Source organism: Amblyomma maculatum, chromosome 4 (genome assembly GCF_055883805.1).
Source record: "Amblyomma maculatum isolate TAMU_Amacu chromosome 4, ASM5588380v1, whole genome shotgun sequence".
In the NCBI taxonomy this organism is placed as follows: domain Eukaryota; kingdom Metazoa; phylum Arthropoda; class Arachnida; order Ixodida; family Ixodidae; genus Amblyomma; species Amblyomma maculatum.
Window position 1 is genome coordinate 136795266 of NC_139347.1, and position 12235 is coordinate 136807500.

General features: G+C 46.9%; 1 protein-coding gene across 2 annotated transcripts in view; it reads left to right on the plus strand.

The window, feature by feature from the left end:
• Liprin-beta (liprin-beta 1) overlaps window positions 1-12235 on the plus strand; it is a 77906-nt gene that overhangs the window by 11352 nt on the left and 54319 nt on the right. For both annotated transcript variants that reach the window (XM_084602554.1, XM_084602555.1), the window contains exons 5-7: window positions 1704-1845; window positions 3193-3245; window positions 6978-7124. In XM_084602554.1, the coding sequence (XP_084458680.1) occupies window positions 1704-1845; window positions 3193-3245; window positions 6978-7124 (342 nt within the window). The remainder of the gene's footprint in view (window positions 1-1703; window positions 1846-3192; window positions 3246-6977; window positions 7125-12235) is intronic.

Here is a 12235-nt window from a genome sequence, read left to right on the forward strand (position 1 = left end):
CTCTCCTTCTCCCGCTCCGCGTGCACGCGCGGCTGAACGTAGCACGCGCTCCCGAGCGAGCGGGCTGCGCAGACTCCGCAGACAGCCACGCGCAGCGCGGGCGCGGATGCGCGTAGGTTTTGTAGTTCCTCTCCGCTCCGCTGGAAACCGAGCGCTGGCGTCGCGGAGCAAACTCTAGCTTTGGTTCCCTATAGGGCGCCATGTGACCTGACCAGTGCTTAGATAAGCCACAAGCAAGGAGGCCCCTTGTCACAGGGGCCTCTTTCAGCCTGAGCAAGGGCATTCACCGGGAGCTCTGCATAAGTGTGTGCACCAGTGAAGCAGTGGGATCTATCAGCAGGAATGCCTTGCTGCCTCACATCGACCTTGACCTTTTTACAAAAATAAAACCCTTCTTGCCTGTTACCATAAAATCTCGGTGATGCAAATCCGGTTGATACGAATTCGCGAAATTTCTCGGCCGGAGTGCATTGTGTACAATGTAGAAAATTTTGGGTGGTCCGAACACTCTCCTATGCCACTTCGAATGGTACGAACACAAACTGCGAGCACATCGTTGAATTTGCGATCACCAGCTGCGCTGTACGTACACATCACGAGCAGTTTGCGGTGACTCGTGACTTGCACCTCGCCGATGTCGCGATTGTCTGTTGGGCTCACGCGCGAATGGTTTCTAGCGGCACGTGGTCCACAAACCACAGATGTCATAACCGCAGCAGTCATCGCAGTCATCGTCATCGCTCCAACCAATTCTTGACCAAGTATATTAGTGCATCCTACAAGTGTACCTCTCACATCTGTACATAAGAACCACCAGTGTCTGCTTCAAGTCTCTTGATTCTTGTGCTGGGGGACAGCGTGACAATTTTCACTGTGATCCGAAGGATAATAAGGGAGCAATTACTCGTTGGCATCCACCCAAGTGCAGCCATACGGCTACTAAGGAAAGCTATACAGCTTTCTCAGAAACTTTGTAGTTAAAGAAAAGTTCGTCCTGATCCGGGAATCGAACCCGGCACCACCGCCTTTCCGGGGCAGTCGCTCTACCGACTGAGCTAACCAGGACGGTCAGCAAATCAGATGGTAGGGCGAGAACGAATTGATCTATAACTCGAAGTGGGAAAGGTGTTGGTCAAATATTTAGGGGAATCCCCCAAGGTGGAGTAGATTTGTAATAATTTGGCCTAAATATTTGACCAACACCTTTCCCACTTCGAGTTGTAGATCAATTCGCTCTCGCCCTACCATCTGATTTGCTGACCGTCCTGGTTAGCTCAGTCGGTAGAGCGACTGCCCCGGAAAGGCGGTGGTGCCGGGTTCGATTCTCGGATCAGGACGAATTTTTCTTTAACTACGAAGTTTCTGAGAAAGCTGTATAGCTTTCCTTTGTAGCCGTATGGCTGCGCTTGGGTGGATGCCAATGAGTAATTGCTCCCTTATTACAAATCTACTCCACCTTGGGGGATTCCCCTAAATAATTGACCAACACCTTTCCCGATCCGGTAGATGTTTTTGAGCACGTTGGGTACGGCAAGCAGCAGTGTGTGATACTCACATTCATTGGCCACCAGTGGCCTTCTTTCTTCTATGTGAAATCACCAGCCTGTGCTTGGTGGAAAAGGGGGTAAAGTTACATCTTTCATGCATTTCTGCCCCCCCCCTCCCCCTCTCTGTCTGCTGATGTGAAGGGTTTGTTTGTGCAGACGGATGTGGTGCTACTGCGCTCCCACCTGGCCGAGCGGGAGGCAGAGCTCATCACCCGATGTGGCCGGGTGGCCAGCTCCCACCATGGCTCAGTGTCCTCAATGGCTGACAGCTTCCGGGGTGCCACGCCCACCAAGCTGGGTGAGAGGCAGCGCCCTGCACGCACACACACACACACACACACACACACACACACACACACACACACACACACACACACACACACACACACACACACACACACACACACACACACACACACACACACACACACACACACACACACACTGTTAGTCTTTATCGGCTTCACAAGCTGTACTCTTTGTGGCGGAGTCTGTGCACTCTTTCTCCTAAGGACCTCTTTGCTAACGTGAGGTTGGGGCTCTAGTTGAGCGCACTGGTAGGGATGTGACCAGATGGCTGCCACATACAGTGTACACAGTGTCCTTTGAGGTACTTGTGCAGTAAAAACAGAACAAAAATGCAATGGAAAGGGCTAAAGACGCAATGGGATGCTCTGAAAGCTGCGGTTTGGGCCATTCTCTTGAAGAACACAGAAGCAAACAGTGACTGATTTCAAAGAATGCGCTGGAAAACCTGTAGTTGTCCAAGTGTAGTGTCAAAGTAGATTATTTTATCTCAGTTGAAATACAAGGAAGGGAAGGCAGTGGACGATCACTGGTGAATGCCCATTATAGAGTTTGCACATTATACTAGCAAATTTCTCCTTCGTTAATTGCGTCGGCTAGCTATAATTTTTGTTGTTACAAGTCGCCAGCATGGGAGCGCAGAATGGGAGCCAGTATGGGAGCACCCTGCCAGTCGCAGCAGGTGCTGCTCTTTGCACCCATTATTTTGAAAGAGGTTGTTGGGAGTTTAGCATAATTCGTGGTTGTCCTCCTAGGCAGGTTTGCATCTGGAGGATGAAACTGTGGCCTTGTGTGGTTGTTAAGCTTGTAAAGATGCATGCAGTCTGGAGTACTAGTTAGATTTGTGGTTTGTTTTAGGCTTCCTTGGTGCCATTGCATTGATACTGCACAGCCAGTGTCAAATCATAAAACCAATCCACATTAACCATACTACTGCTAGTGTGGTTCTGTGGGTGCTGGTCAAGTGGTTGCAGAGAGTTAAATGTCACAGAGGTGGTCGAAACATATGAGAACTGTTAGCAGGCACGGTCTTTTAAGTTATTAATGCACGTTGCCATATGTGGCACATGGATCAATGGTGACACGGGCATCTTGCTGGTGACAAACTCTTTTTACCACTTTGGATCATTCACCTTGCTGTAGCATTCCCTGTCCTTGAAACCAGCCCTGCACGGTTCTGTCCCCAATGGTGGTCACATTTCTGGGCTTTCCATGCTTGCTCACGAACCTAGCCTTTGGTGAGGCTGGGGCACTGTCTAGGGAGTATGGCTTAACGAGCTTGTCACAAAGCCCGCAAAGGCCAGTGGGAAAAACTGACCCTTGGATGCCTTCCTTGTAGGGGCAGACTGGAAGGAACGTTCACCAGGCCCTGGCGATGGCGAGAAGCAGATGGTGAGCCTCCTTGTCGTACTATATTTGTTTGCAGCGGGGCATTGCAGCTAAGGCTGGATTGCTCAGTTGGGGCTCACATTTGGCAGCAGTCAGCCAGCCAACCACTCTAGTCAACTGCATTGTCATCGTCCAGAAGAAACTTGTTCTTCATGGCCTGAAAAGTAGAGACCACATCTGCTGCATCACCTTGATATGCAGAAGTGCTTGTCATGTGTGATGTGAAAATGCGGAAGTTTAACTACTCGCTTGCCACATATTCGTTATTTTTAATTTATTTGACAGAACGAAGCAGCAAGTTCAACACGCTCGAGGAGTTTTCTGAATGCTTAAAGCTGTCCTATGTGTGTGCACCTCAGCAATTTTCTAACCTTCCACAAGAGCACCTATTTCAAAATTTTGAAGCCTCTCAGGGCAGTGCATTTGTACCAGGTAAGATGTGTTTGTCTCATGCCAGTCGTGCTTGAAAACAATGGTTTGCTGTGATTCCGGCTCATCGCTCATTTAATTTTTTTTTATGACAGTGGCAGTTTTGAGGACTGCATCTACTCAGTCATTTCTTGACACCGATGTTTGAGGCAGTTGACCCATCAAAAAAAAATAAATAAATAAAAGAGACTGAGCATGACCTTCTTGTCACAGAGAGGTATCAAAACTCCACATTTTGCTGCGTAAAAAGCAAAGCTGAATGGGAGCACCAGAGAATACGGAACATGAAAAACATGTAACATTTTCATAGCTGCCAGGGTCTTTTTCAGTTAACTGAGACTAACGAAAGACGGGGCATTACCATGCCACCACATAGACTAAGACTACATATCACAGAAGAATTTGTGAAATAAAAATATCCTTAAAGATCTTTGACAGCAAGCTATAAATAGTTAAGTTAGGCACGCTTTTCATGAAGATGACTCTTGCAGTACAATTGTAGTTAAAAGTGATGAAACAGGCTAAGTAATTCTGCAGAGTCCTGAGTGCAGTATGAAGCTAGCGGAACAGGGATCTGAAATTAATGAAACGTATTCCATTTTGTTGTGGAAAAATGTTTTTGTTATTAACATATGAAGGCTGGCTCACTGACCGGGTCAAAAAACGAAAACGAACGTTCCGGGTCTCATACAGGGCCATTGTTCACAATAGGACTTTCTTGGAAGAAGGAAAAGCTTATTCACTTCAGGATCTTCTGTAATCTTTCTCCACTATGCAGAAAGGACCAGCGATACATAAAAGAGCACCAGGCCGACGTGAGAAACAAGCGTGCAGCAAAAAATGTAATTGTAGAGCATGTGCTAACCACTGGCCGCAAGATAGGCTGGGATGAGGCGGCAATCTTGGCAGCTGATAGAAACACATCGGTAGTACTACATTTGAAATTCCTAATCATCCAGACAATGGCCTATATGCTAAGCAAGAATCAGGGCATGTTTCATCAGATCTACGGAAAACGATTATGGCGGATACTGAAACACATATAAGCTATTGTGACAGTCCTATTGTGAACAAGGGCCTCGTATGGGACCCGAAATGTCATTTTTGTTTTTGGCCTTTCAGTGACCCAGTCTTGTATGTTAGTAATGCTTGACCAGACGGTGTTTCGTCGAACGTTAGACTATGTAAATGTTTTTGTATAACCTGAGTTTTGGAGAGGACAGGACAGTGGAGAAATTTCAGTAACATAGCCCAACATGTCGTTAGTGTTGTTAAAATTATTGTGTTGATATGGAGTGACGAAGCGAGAGAGGAAATAATTTGAACACCAAAGTAGTGATATGATGTAATTGGCTTAAGTAGAGAGTATTAAGATAATAAAGGTGTTCCATATTTGTCTTTCTGAGTTTTGAAAATTCTCCTGCGCAAACTAGTACTGGACTTTTCGGGCTCGAACGCCAACCAGAATCTAACTTATGATCGTTGTAAAGTTAGCTTCTCCTCAGAGCTGCTGAGCCAATTTCAAATTCAAACTTTTTGTTTTGTTCTTTTTTTTCTGGAAGAGAAAAATTTGCTTCACGATTCTAGATACTGGCTTGCGGCAAGATAATTTCATGGAAAGTATGCCATCGCGGCCGGACACACTTTACTACTATAAAACGCTAACCGCATGAGGCGACAATTCACGGCGACATGCCGCGCGACGGGCTGAGGGCCTCCAAAGCATTGTCGCTCAGTTCGTGGGTTTTTAGAAAGCTTCGCATGTCGCCCGGAAGGGACTCGCGAGGAAGCCAATCGCAGAAGGCTTTGCGGTGATCAACTTCCGCTCTGGCTTTTTGTTTTGCTTTTGCGTGAGAAGTTTGTTTCCCTAGTCCGGTTTGGGCAAAGAACCTGGTGCCTGCACGTGCTCATTTCATCTGATCCGTGTATATATGAGTGCATCAAGACAATTCAGTAAAAGCTTGGAACGGTAGTAAAAAAAAAAAAAAAAAAAAAAAGCTAGTGTGGCTAGATATTGTTAATTTTCGAAAGGAGCGGGAGAAAGTCACTGCTTGCAATGCAAGTCGGCATTGCAGTGTAGTCATGGTAGAATTAGTAGTAGCGCATCGCAGCGCTGTGACCCTCTAAAATGTGATGCGTTACAAAAAATTTCATCAGTGTTTTATCGTACTTCATGCTGTTTAGTGTTAGAAACTGTATATATAGCGTAATTGCACTCCCCTTGACCGAATGATGAGGCGGCGCTAGCAGAGCAACGCTGAAAACGTGCCTCTCTGTCGCTGAGCCACGTTGCTCTTTGCGGTATACACCAGCGACAACAACAGGTGTTGGCGGTGGTGTCGCGCGACGGATCGCTAGGGCCTGTTGCCTCATGCAGTTACCGCTTAACTGATTTTGTCAAAAATGTCTTTACTGTAAAGGGGGGAAAAATGTACAGTCATATTATAATGGAAGATGATCTCGGATATTAGTTTTACTTTACTATATCTGAGTTTGCTGTAGCGGAGTTCTACTGTAGGACCCATTTGGCTTGAAGTAACCATTCGCCAGAACCTCTTAAGGTCAGTGGAAAGTGTGTCAGGAAGATTGCTGTGATTAACATTATTATTTGAGCTTGTAAGTGCAGTTGTGTAAGTGTCATTAGCTCCATGGTAGGACTCCCATCTCTGTTTGGAACGAGACCTTGTGGCAACTTGTTAAAAATGTGTTTTTTTCTGCTCGGCAACCTTTTGGGATACAAGCTGTACTGTGGAGCTCGAGGGTGGGGAGAGATTTTATCGTAATGAGATATAAGGCGCCAGTTTTGTAAAAAATTATGAGAAGCCGAGGGAGCAGCCATTGGTAAAGTAGTAGCTGCTCCCTTACCTGCTCATGGTAAGGTTTTTGCCTCCTTGTCAAGAGCCCCACGAGTTTCACTGAGATGATATTATGCAGTGTCTGTCCTATTAATGTCAGTTAATGTTTCATTCATCTTTCTGTATTTCAACTTTGTCGACGTGTGTCACATGCTTTTGTATTGTTCGAATCCTATTGCACAGTTTGTTTCTCAGGAAGGAAGGAACCTTATGCTGTGCTGTATTGTTTGTTTGCTTTGCTTCTCTCTCGCTTCAGTGCCTGCAAATTGAAATTTTGCTTTACATTTGCGTACGAAGCCTTGCCTGCTTGACACAGTAATAGGCCTGACATATAATGAACAAATGAATGGGGATAAGGAATTTCTGTGAGGGAATGATAAAAAGAAAAGAAAGAGAGAGGAAAAGCACTAAAGACTGCCTCTCTCCTTTGCTCGCCACCCTGTGCGTGCAGTTTGGTGAAGCCCGTCTGCATGAGAAGCCCCCCATGTGCCCCTCGAGGAGCACGTCGGCCACGCTACCCTCGCCTCCAGGTGCTCTGCGGTCCAGTACACCCCTGCAGCTCTCACCTCGTCCCAGCAGCGATGATGGCTCACATGCGGTGCGTGGCTCATTCAGAACTCTCGGGTATTAAGCGGTCCTCATCCCTTGAGAACCATGTGCAGAGAAAAGAGACCCCAAATCAGGGCATCCACCATAATGTTGTGCCTAACAAGGTGTTTTTCTGTCATTAGACACCAAAGGTGTGAGTGCAGTAGGCAGCAAACTTGAAAAGATGGCCTCTTTCCACTGATTTGAACCACCACTGCCACCCTGGGTGGCACATATTCCTGCTGCCTTCTCAGCTGTTGGGGCACATGTTCAGTACTAATAATGCATTGTCGCGCAAATAGGCTATGAGTAACTGTCGTCTCACGGTAGTCTGTAAAATCAAGAAAAAAAACTAGTGAAAGCTCGTTAATTCGAACCTCGATAATTCGAATTTTCGGATAATTCGAACTACACTACTTGGTCCGGCCAAGCTCCATAGAGATCTGTGTATAAAAAAGCCCGTTAATTCGAACGCGAGTCGGTTCCGCTACGGATAATTCGAACTACGCGCTGCCGCGTCTGGGCGGCTTGGCGCACATCACGCGGCAAAAAAAAAGAAAAAGGTAAAGAAACACCTCCGCGATCAGTAGGCATAATTAGAGGCTGCGCACGTCCAAAACGAGGACGGAATAAGGAACCATGTAAAACCATGGAAGAGTAGGTAAAACTTAAATGGCGTCATGACCGGCGTGGCGGCTGCGGCAAGGTCAGTGCATGGCCACGCGGCGGCGGCTGCCTGCTCTCTTCTGCGCAACCTCCGTAGCTTGCAACTAAATACTTGTTAATTCCAACCCTGTTAATTTGGAAACAGGGATAAGTACTGTCGGCGCGCGGTCCCAGCCAATGCCCATAAAAGGCTATGATCTCGGACGGGCACTATGGGTTAAACTTTTTTTTTTTGCGATAGCCATCCATCCACCCTTCAGTCGTCAACCAACAGAAGCACGCCAGTCAGCCGCGATTATGACGCCTGCTTGGCTTCTTTTAGCACCGTTGGCTCCGATGATTGGAGTGGCAGTCAGTAGACAGCGCGGCCCGCCCAAGTCGCTCATAGCATGATAAAGCGAACATACTGAAAAGGAGGCTTGCACAGCCGGATAAGCACTGGCACTTTGCCAAGTTCACTTTCCTCCCCCCTGCCCAAGCTAAAGTCAAAAGATAAACACGCTGTTATCACCACGCAGCATCTTGGCGCACTGCCAAGAAATGTGTTGTGGACCCTGAAGGCGCGAAACACTAACGACTGACGCTTTTATTATTATTATTTTTTTTTTTGTCAGATTCGTAGGCTCAAATCGGGGCTGGGTGGGTTCATTATGTGAGCGAGTTCGTTACGCAGCTAAATCAACTAAATACGGTACATTTACCATAGTAAAAATGGTTTTGGTCAGTTTTTTCGAGGCCATTCGATAATTCAAACATCGGATAATTCGAACTTCTTTCTCAGTCCTGTGAAGTTCGAATTAACGAACTTTTACTGTACTTCTATGTAGGGCTGAGCCTTATCAGCTGTGTAATTTGGAATTCAGAATATATGGGCAGAAATATTCATACGTGCACATATGCAAATATGCATATAGTGTAGCGCTCAAACACGCTGGAACGTCAATTTGACTGACGCTTTGTAACGATGCTCTGTTTGTAAAAACACAGCAGTTGGAGCAGGATTGGCTGGCACCGAGGTCCTTATTCCGAGTTTGCGTGCGTTATCGAAAGTGTCACTATCTCCCTGACCTCGGGTCATCTCATTGGTGGAAACACCAGAACCCGATGTCACTACCACTTCCAGTTCCAGTGTTTCTACCAATCAGATTACTCAAGGTCGGAGAGTAGCGACACTTTCGATAACGAACGCAAACTCATAACTCGGACCATAGTCTGCTGATCTTTCTCGTTTGCCTGCCTGAACGAACGCAAACTCATAACTCGGACCATAGTCTGCTGATCTTTCTCGTTTGCCTGCCTGGTCACTTTGCTCTTGCTCAATGATACAGGAGCATCACATTTGTTGCACTGCATAGTATGTGCTCTTAGTTTCCTGCTCCTTATTTCCTCCTTACTCCCTTCTTATTACAGTCAAACCCACTTATAACAATGCTGGTTTTAACAATATATCAGATATAACAATGAGCAACCGCTGCATCATCAGGTTTGCCATGTGTTCTATGGTAAAATAAACCACTTATTACAATGGTGTCATAATATTATTATTGGTTATAACAATCAATTATGGTCACTGAAAGTCAACAAAAATGCGGAAACGTGGCGACCACAATAGCGCGTGTGTATACGGAGACACCGAAAACGCCGATGCAGCGACGATAAAAACAAAAAAAATCGGGGCAGAGCGCGTAAAGCCAGTGCATTGGTCGGGTGTGCCAGGAAAGCTTGCATGTTGTGGAGACGCGAGGGAGGACGGAGCGTTTCCTCATGCGGAGGAGGAAGGAAGGCTTAAAGGCCCACTGTCCACCCTCCGGTCGAAAATATTTTCTTCCCCGGTGACTGTGAGACTTCGCCTTTAGAACGCAAGGCCGCAAAATTTTTTTGAAAAGAGTAACTAATAACGCAGTTACAGCCACCGCAATCACCCGATTCTGTCATGCCTCTCTCCTTCTGTTCCCTCGCAAAGGTTTTTCACTCTCCTGCCCGAGGTCGTCTAGCCTCCGCAATACAAATTCCCCTTCCTCCTCCGCGTTTGGCGGGAGGTGGGGCATGGCTCTCCGCGAGCGCGGGAAAAAAAAAAAAAAAAAAACGGTCGAGGGAGCGCGCGCCGCTGGATTCAGTCTGGCCGTGGCGAGGGAAAAGCGCGCTGCGAGCGGTAGACACCCATCCTTCTCCCGTCAGTCAGCGAGACGGACCAATGGACATCGTTCGCGGTACGTACGTCATTACTGTGGCCCGTCGGGCCAGCGCAGGAAACGGGGAAGCTGGTTTCCCAAAGGAGAGCACGAGACAGCTTTGAATTGTATTTTCGATGCTTTGCGGCGCGCGTGTCACTGTAACATTTTGCACAGACTATCTCCGGTACCTGATCGAAACACTGGGCTCCTTTGCTTAAAAGGGCCTTTCCTGGACAGTGGCCCTTTAAGGTGCTGCTAGGCACGGCTGTTTTGAGGGAGAGCTTTGAGTGCTCCCCCTTGCGTCCTCTCTGCCTCTGCACTGTGGAGCAGTTCATTCCGAGGGTGCACTAACCGTGGTGCGCTGCACTATCCTCCCCTATTTGCTTTGTCCATGGCTCCTGCTTGCGGTTGCACATGCTTTGTGGCAGACATGCAGCAGCCTTCGTGCACGTGTCTTTCTAGCCTGGTTCTCCTAGGCTGCCATCATCGTTGCCACGATCTTGCTGGCCCAATTCATTTCCGTGTACAGCAATGAAGGATCCTCCTTCAGGAAGCGCAACACAACTGGTGCAGAAGAGGAAGCAAACGGCAATACCACTACAAGTTAAGCGGAGCATTGTATAGACCGTTTTACCGAGAGCAAGCTGGAGAGGAGAAAAATACTCTCTAACCAAATTCCTTGCGCCGGCCCATTGTTGCCAGTACCGAGTGGGCTGTGCATTCGCACACTTCATGCATAGCAGAGCGGCCTTGCACCTCGGTGTATTGTTGTTTGAGAGACTTAAATACTTTTATTAGCATCCCATTTAGTGGTAATGGCATCGGGACAGCGATGCGTGATCGGGGACTCCACAAACAATCAAAGAAATTGCAAGATGATTGCCGAGAGCGTATGCGGGAAGCATGCAACGACAGTGCAAGTGCAGCTGTAATATGTTTCTGCTTCTCCGCGTTCCTGTCTATCCTGATTTAATTCGCCTATGAACGTTTTGTGCAAGCCATACAGACATAGTACCAATGATGAACTCACGAATATGATGCCTATTTTACATCCTCCGCCATAGTTAATACGCACGCTGGGCAGGTCGTACCTCCTGCAAGCCCTCCGCGCCAAGGATACGGTGGATCTCTTACGTCAGTGCAAGAAGAGCGTGCTAAAATCTGTTCTTCACTCAAACTAGGCCGACAGCAAAAAAAATAAAAAAATCTTTCTTGGAAATTTCTGACTGATACCGTGTTATTGATAATTGCAATACAATTAAGTTTCGCAACACATTGCTGCTGGTGCGACACGCAGCTCATCGTCTGCACGCTGGCCCCGCTGCTAAAGCGCCACCGAAATTTACATCTTTCTTTTACTGATACAATGGGATCGGCAGTAAGGCAGTTACGTGAGAGACCATTTACTCTAGCGCTGAGCAATTACAAAGCACCGTCGGATGTGCCTTCGATGGGCAATAATTTAGGCCTAGCGACGACTAGGGATTAGCGCTCGGCGAGAGTGCATTCTCGTATTCAGATATGTGGCGCAAATAAACACAAACACAGGAGAAGATACACAGCACACGCGCACACTACCAACTGTAAGAAGAACCGGAAAACACTTCCTCTTCTACACTCAGGCACGTCTCAACTTCCTCTTCTTCTCATTTTCCTCTTGTTTGCCCAGGGGGAAAAAGGCACTCACTTCGTCGCAGACCTTAACCTTGTCCAAACATGGCGGTGACCAATCTCTTCTTCCTCTTCTTCTATTCTTCCTCTTCTTTCCCAAGGGAATATTGACACTTTCTTCCTCTCAGCCCGAAAACATCAACCAAACATGACAGTCACAAAATCTATACTGTCTTGTAAATCCACACCTCTGCTTTGCCCAGCAGCTCCTACCACGCTGGACAGGCAAATATCACCACAAAGTCACAAGTCATTCACTAAAAACACCACCACACATATACAGTAGGACATGTCCATCTACACCCCATAAACTTAAGTAGTCCCTATATAATGAGCAACTTTATCTTGCCAACATCTAAGAAGCCACGAGGCCCATGTACTTGAGGGGAAAAATTCTGTAAACTCCCATGGCCCCAAAACGTAAGATGAGTCCAAGAATAACAACTTTAGGCCAAGATTAACAGCTAGAGGCCCGATAATAATCTCATTCTTTGCATAACTCAGGAGGATTGCTCAATAAAATTAAATTCTTTTCTACGTAAACTCAACGAAGCTTCACTAATGCATCTCTCATCTTTCTTCTGTATCCAATACGCCTCTAAAATTTCAC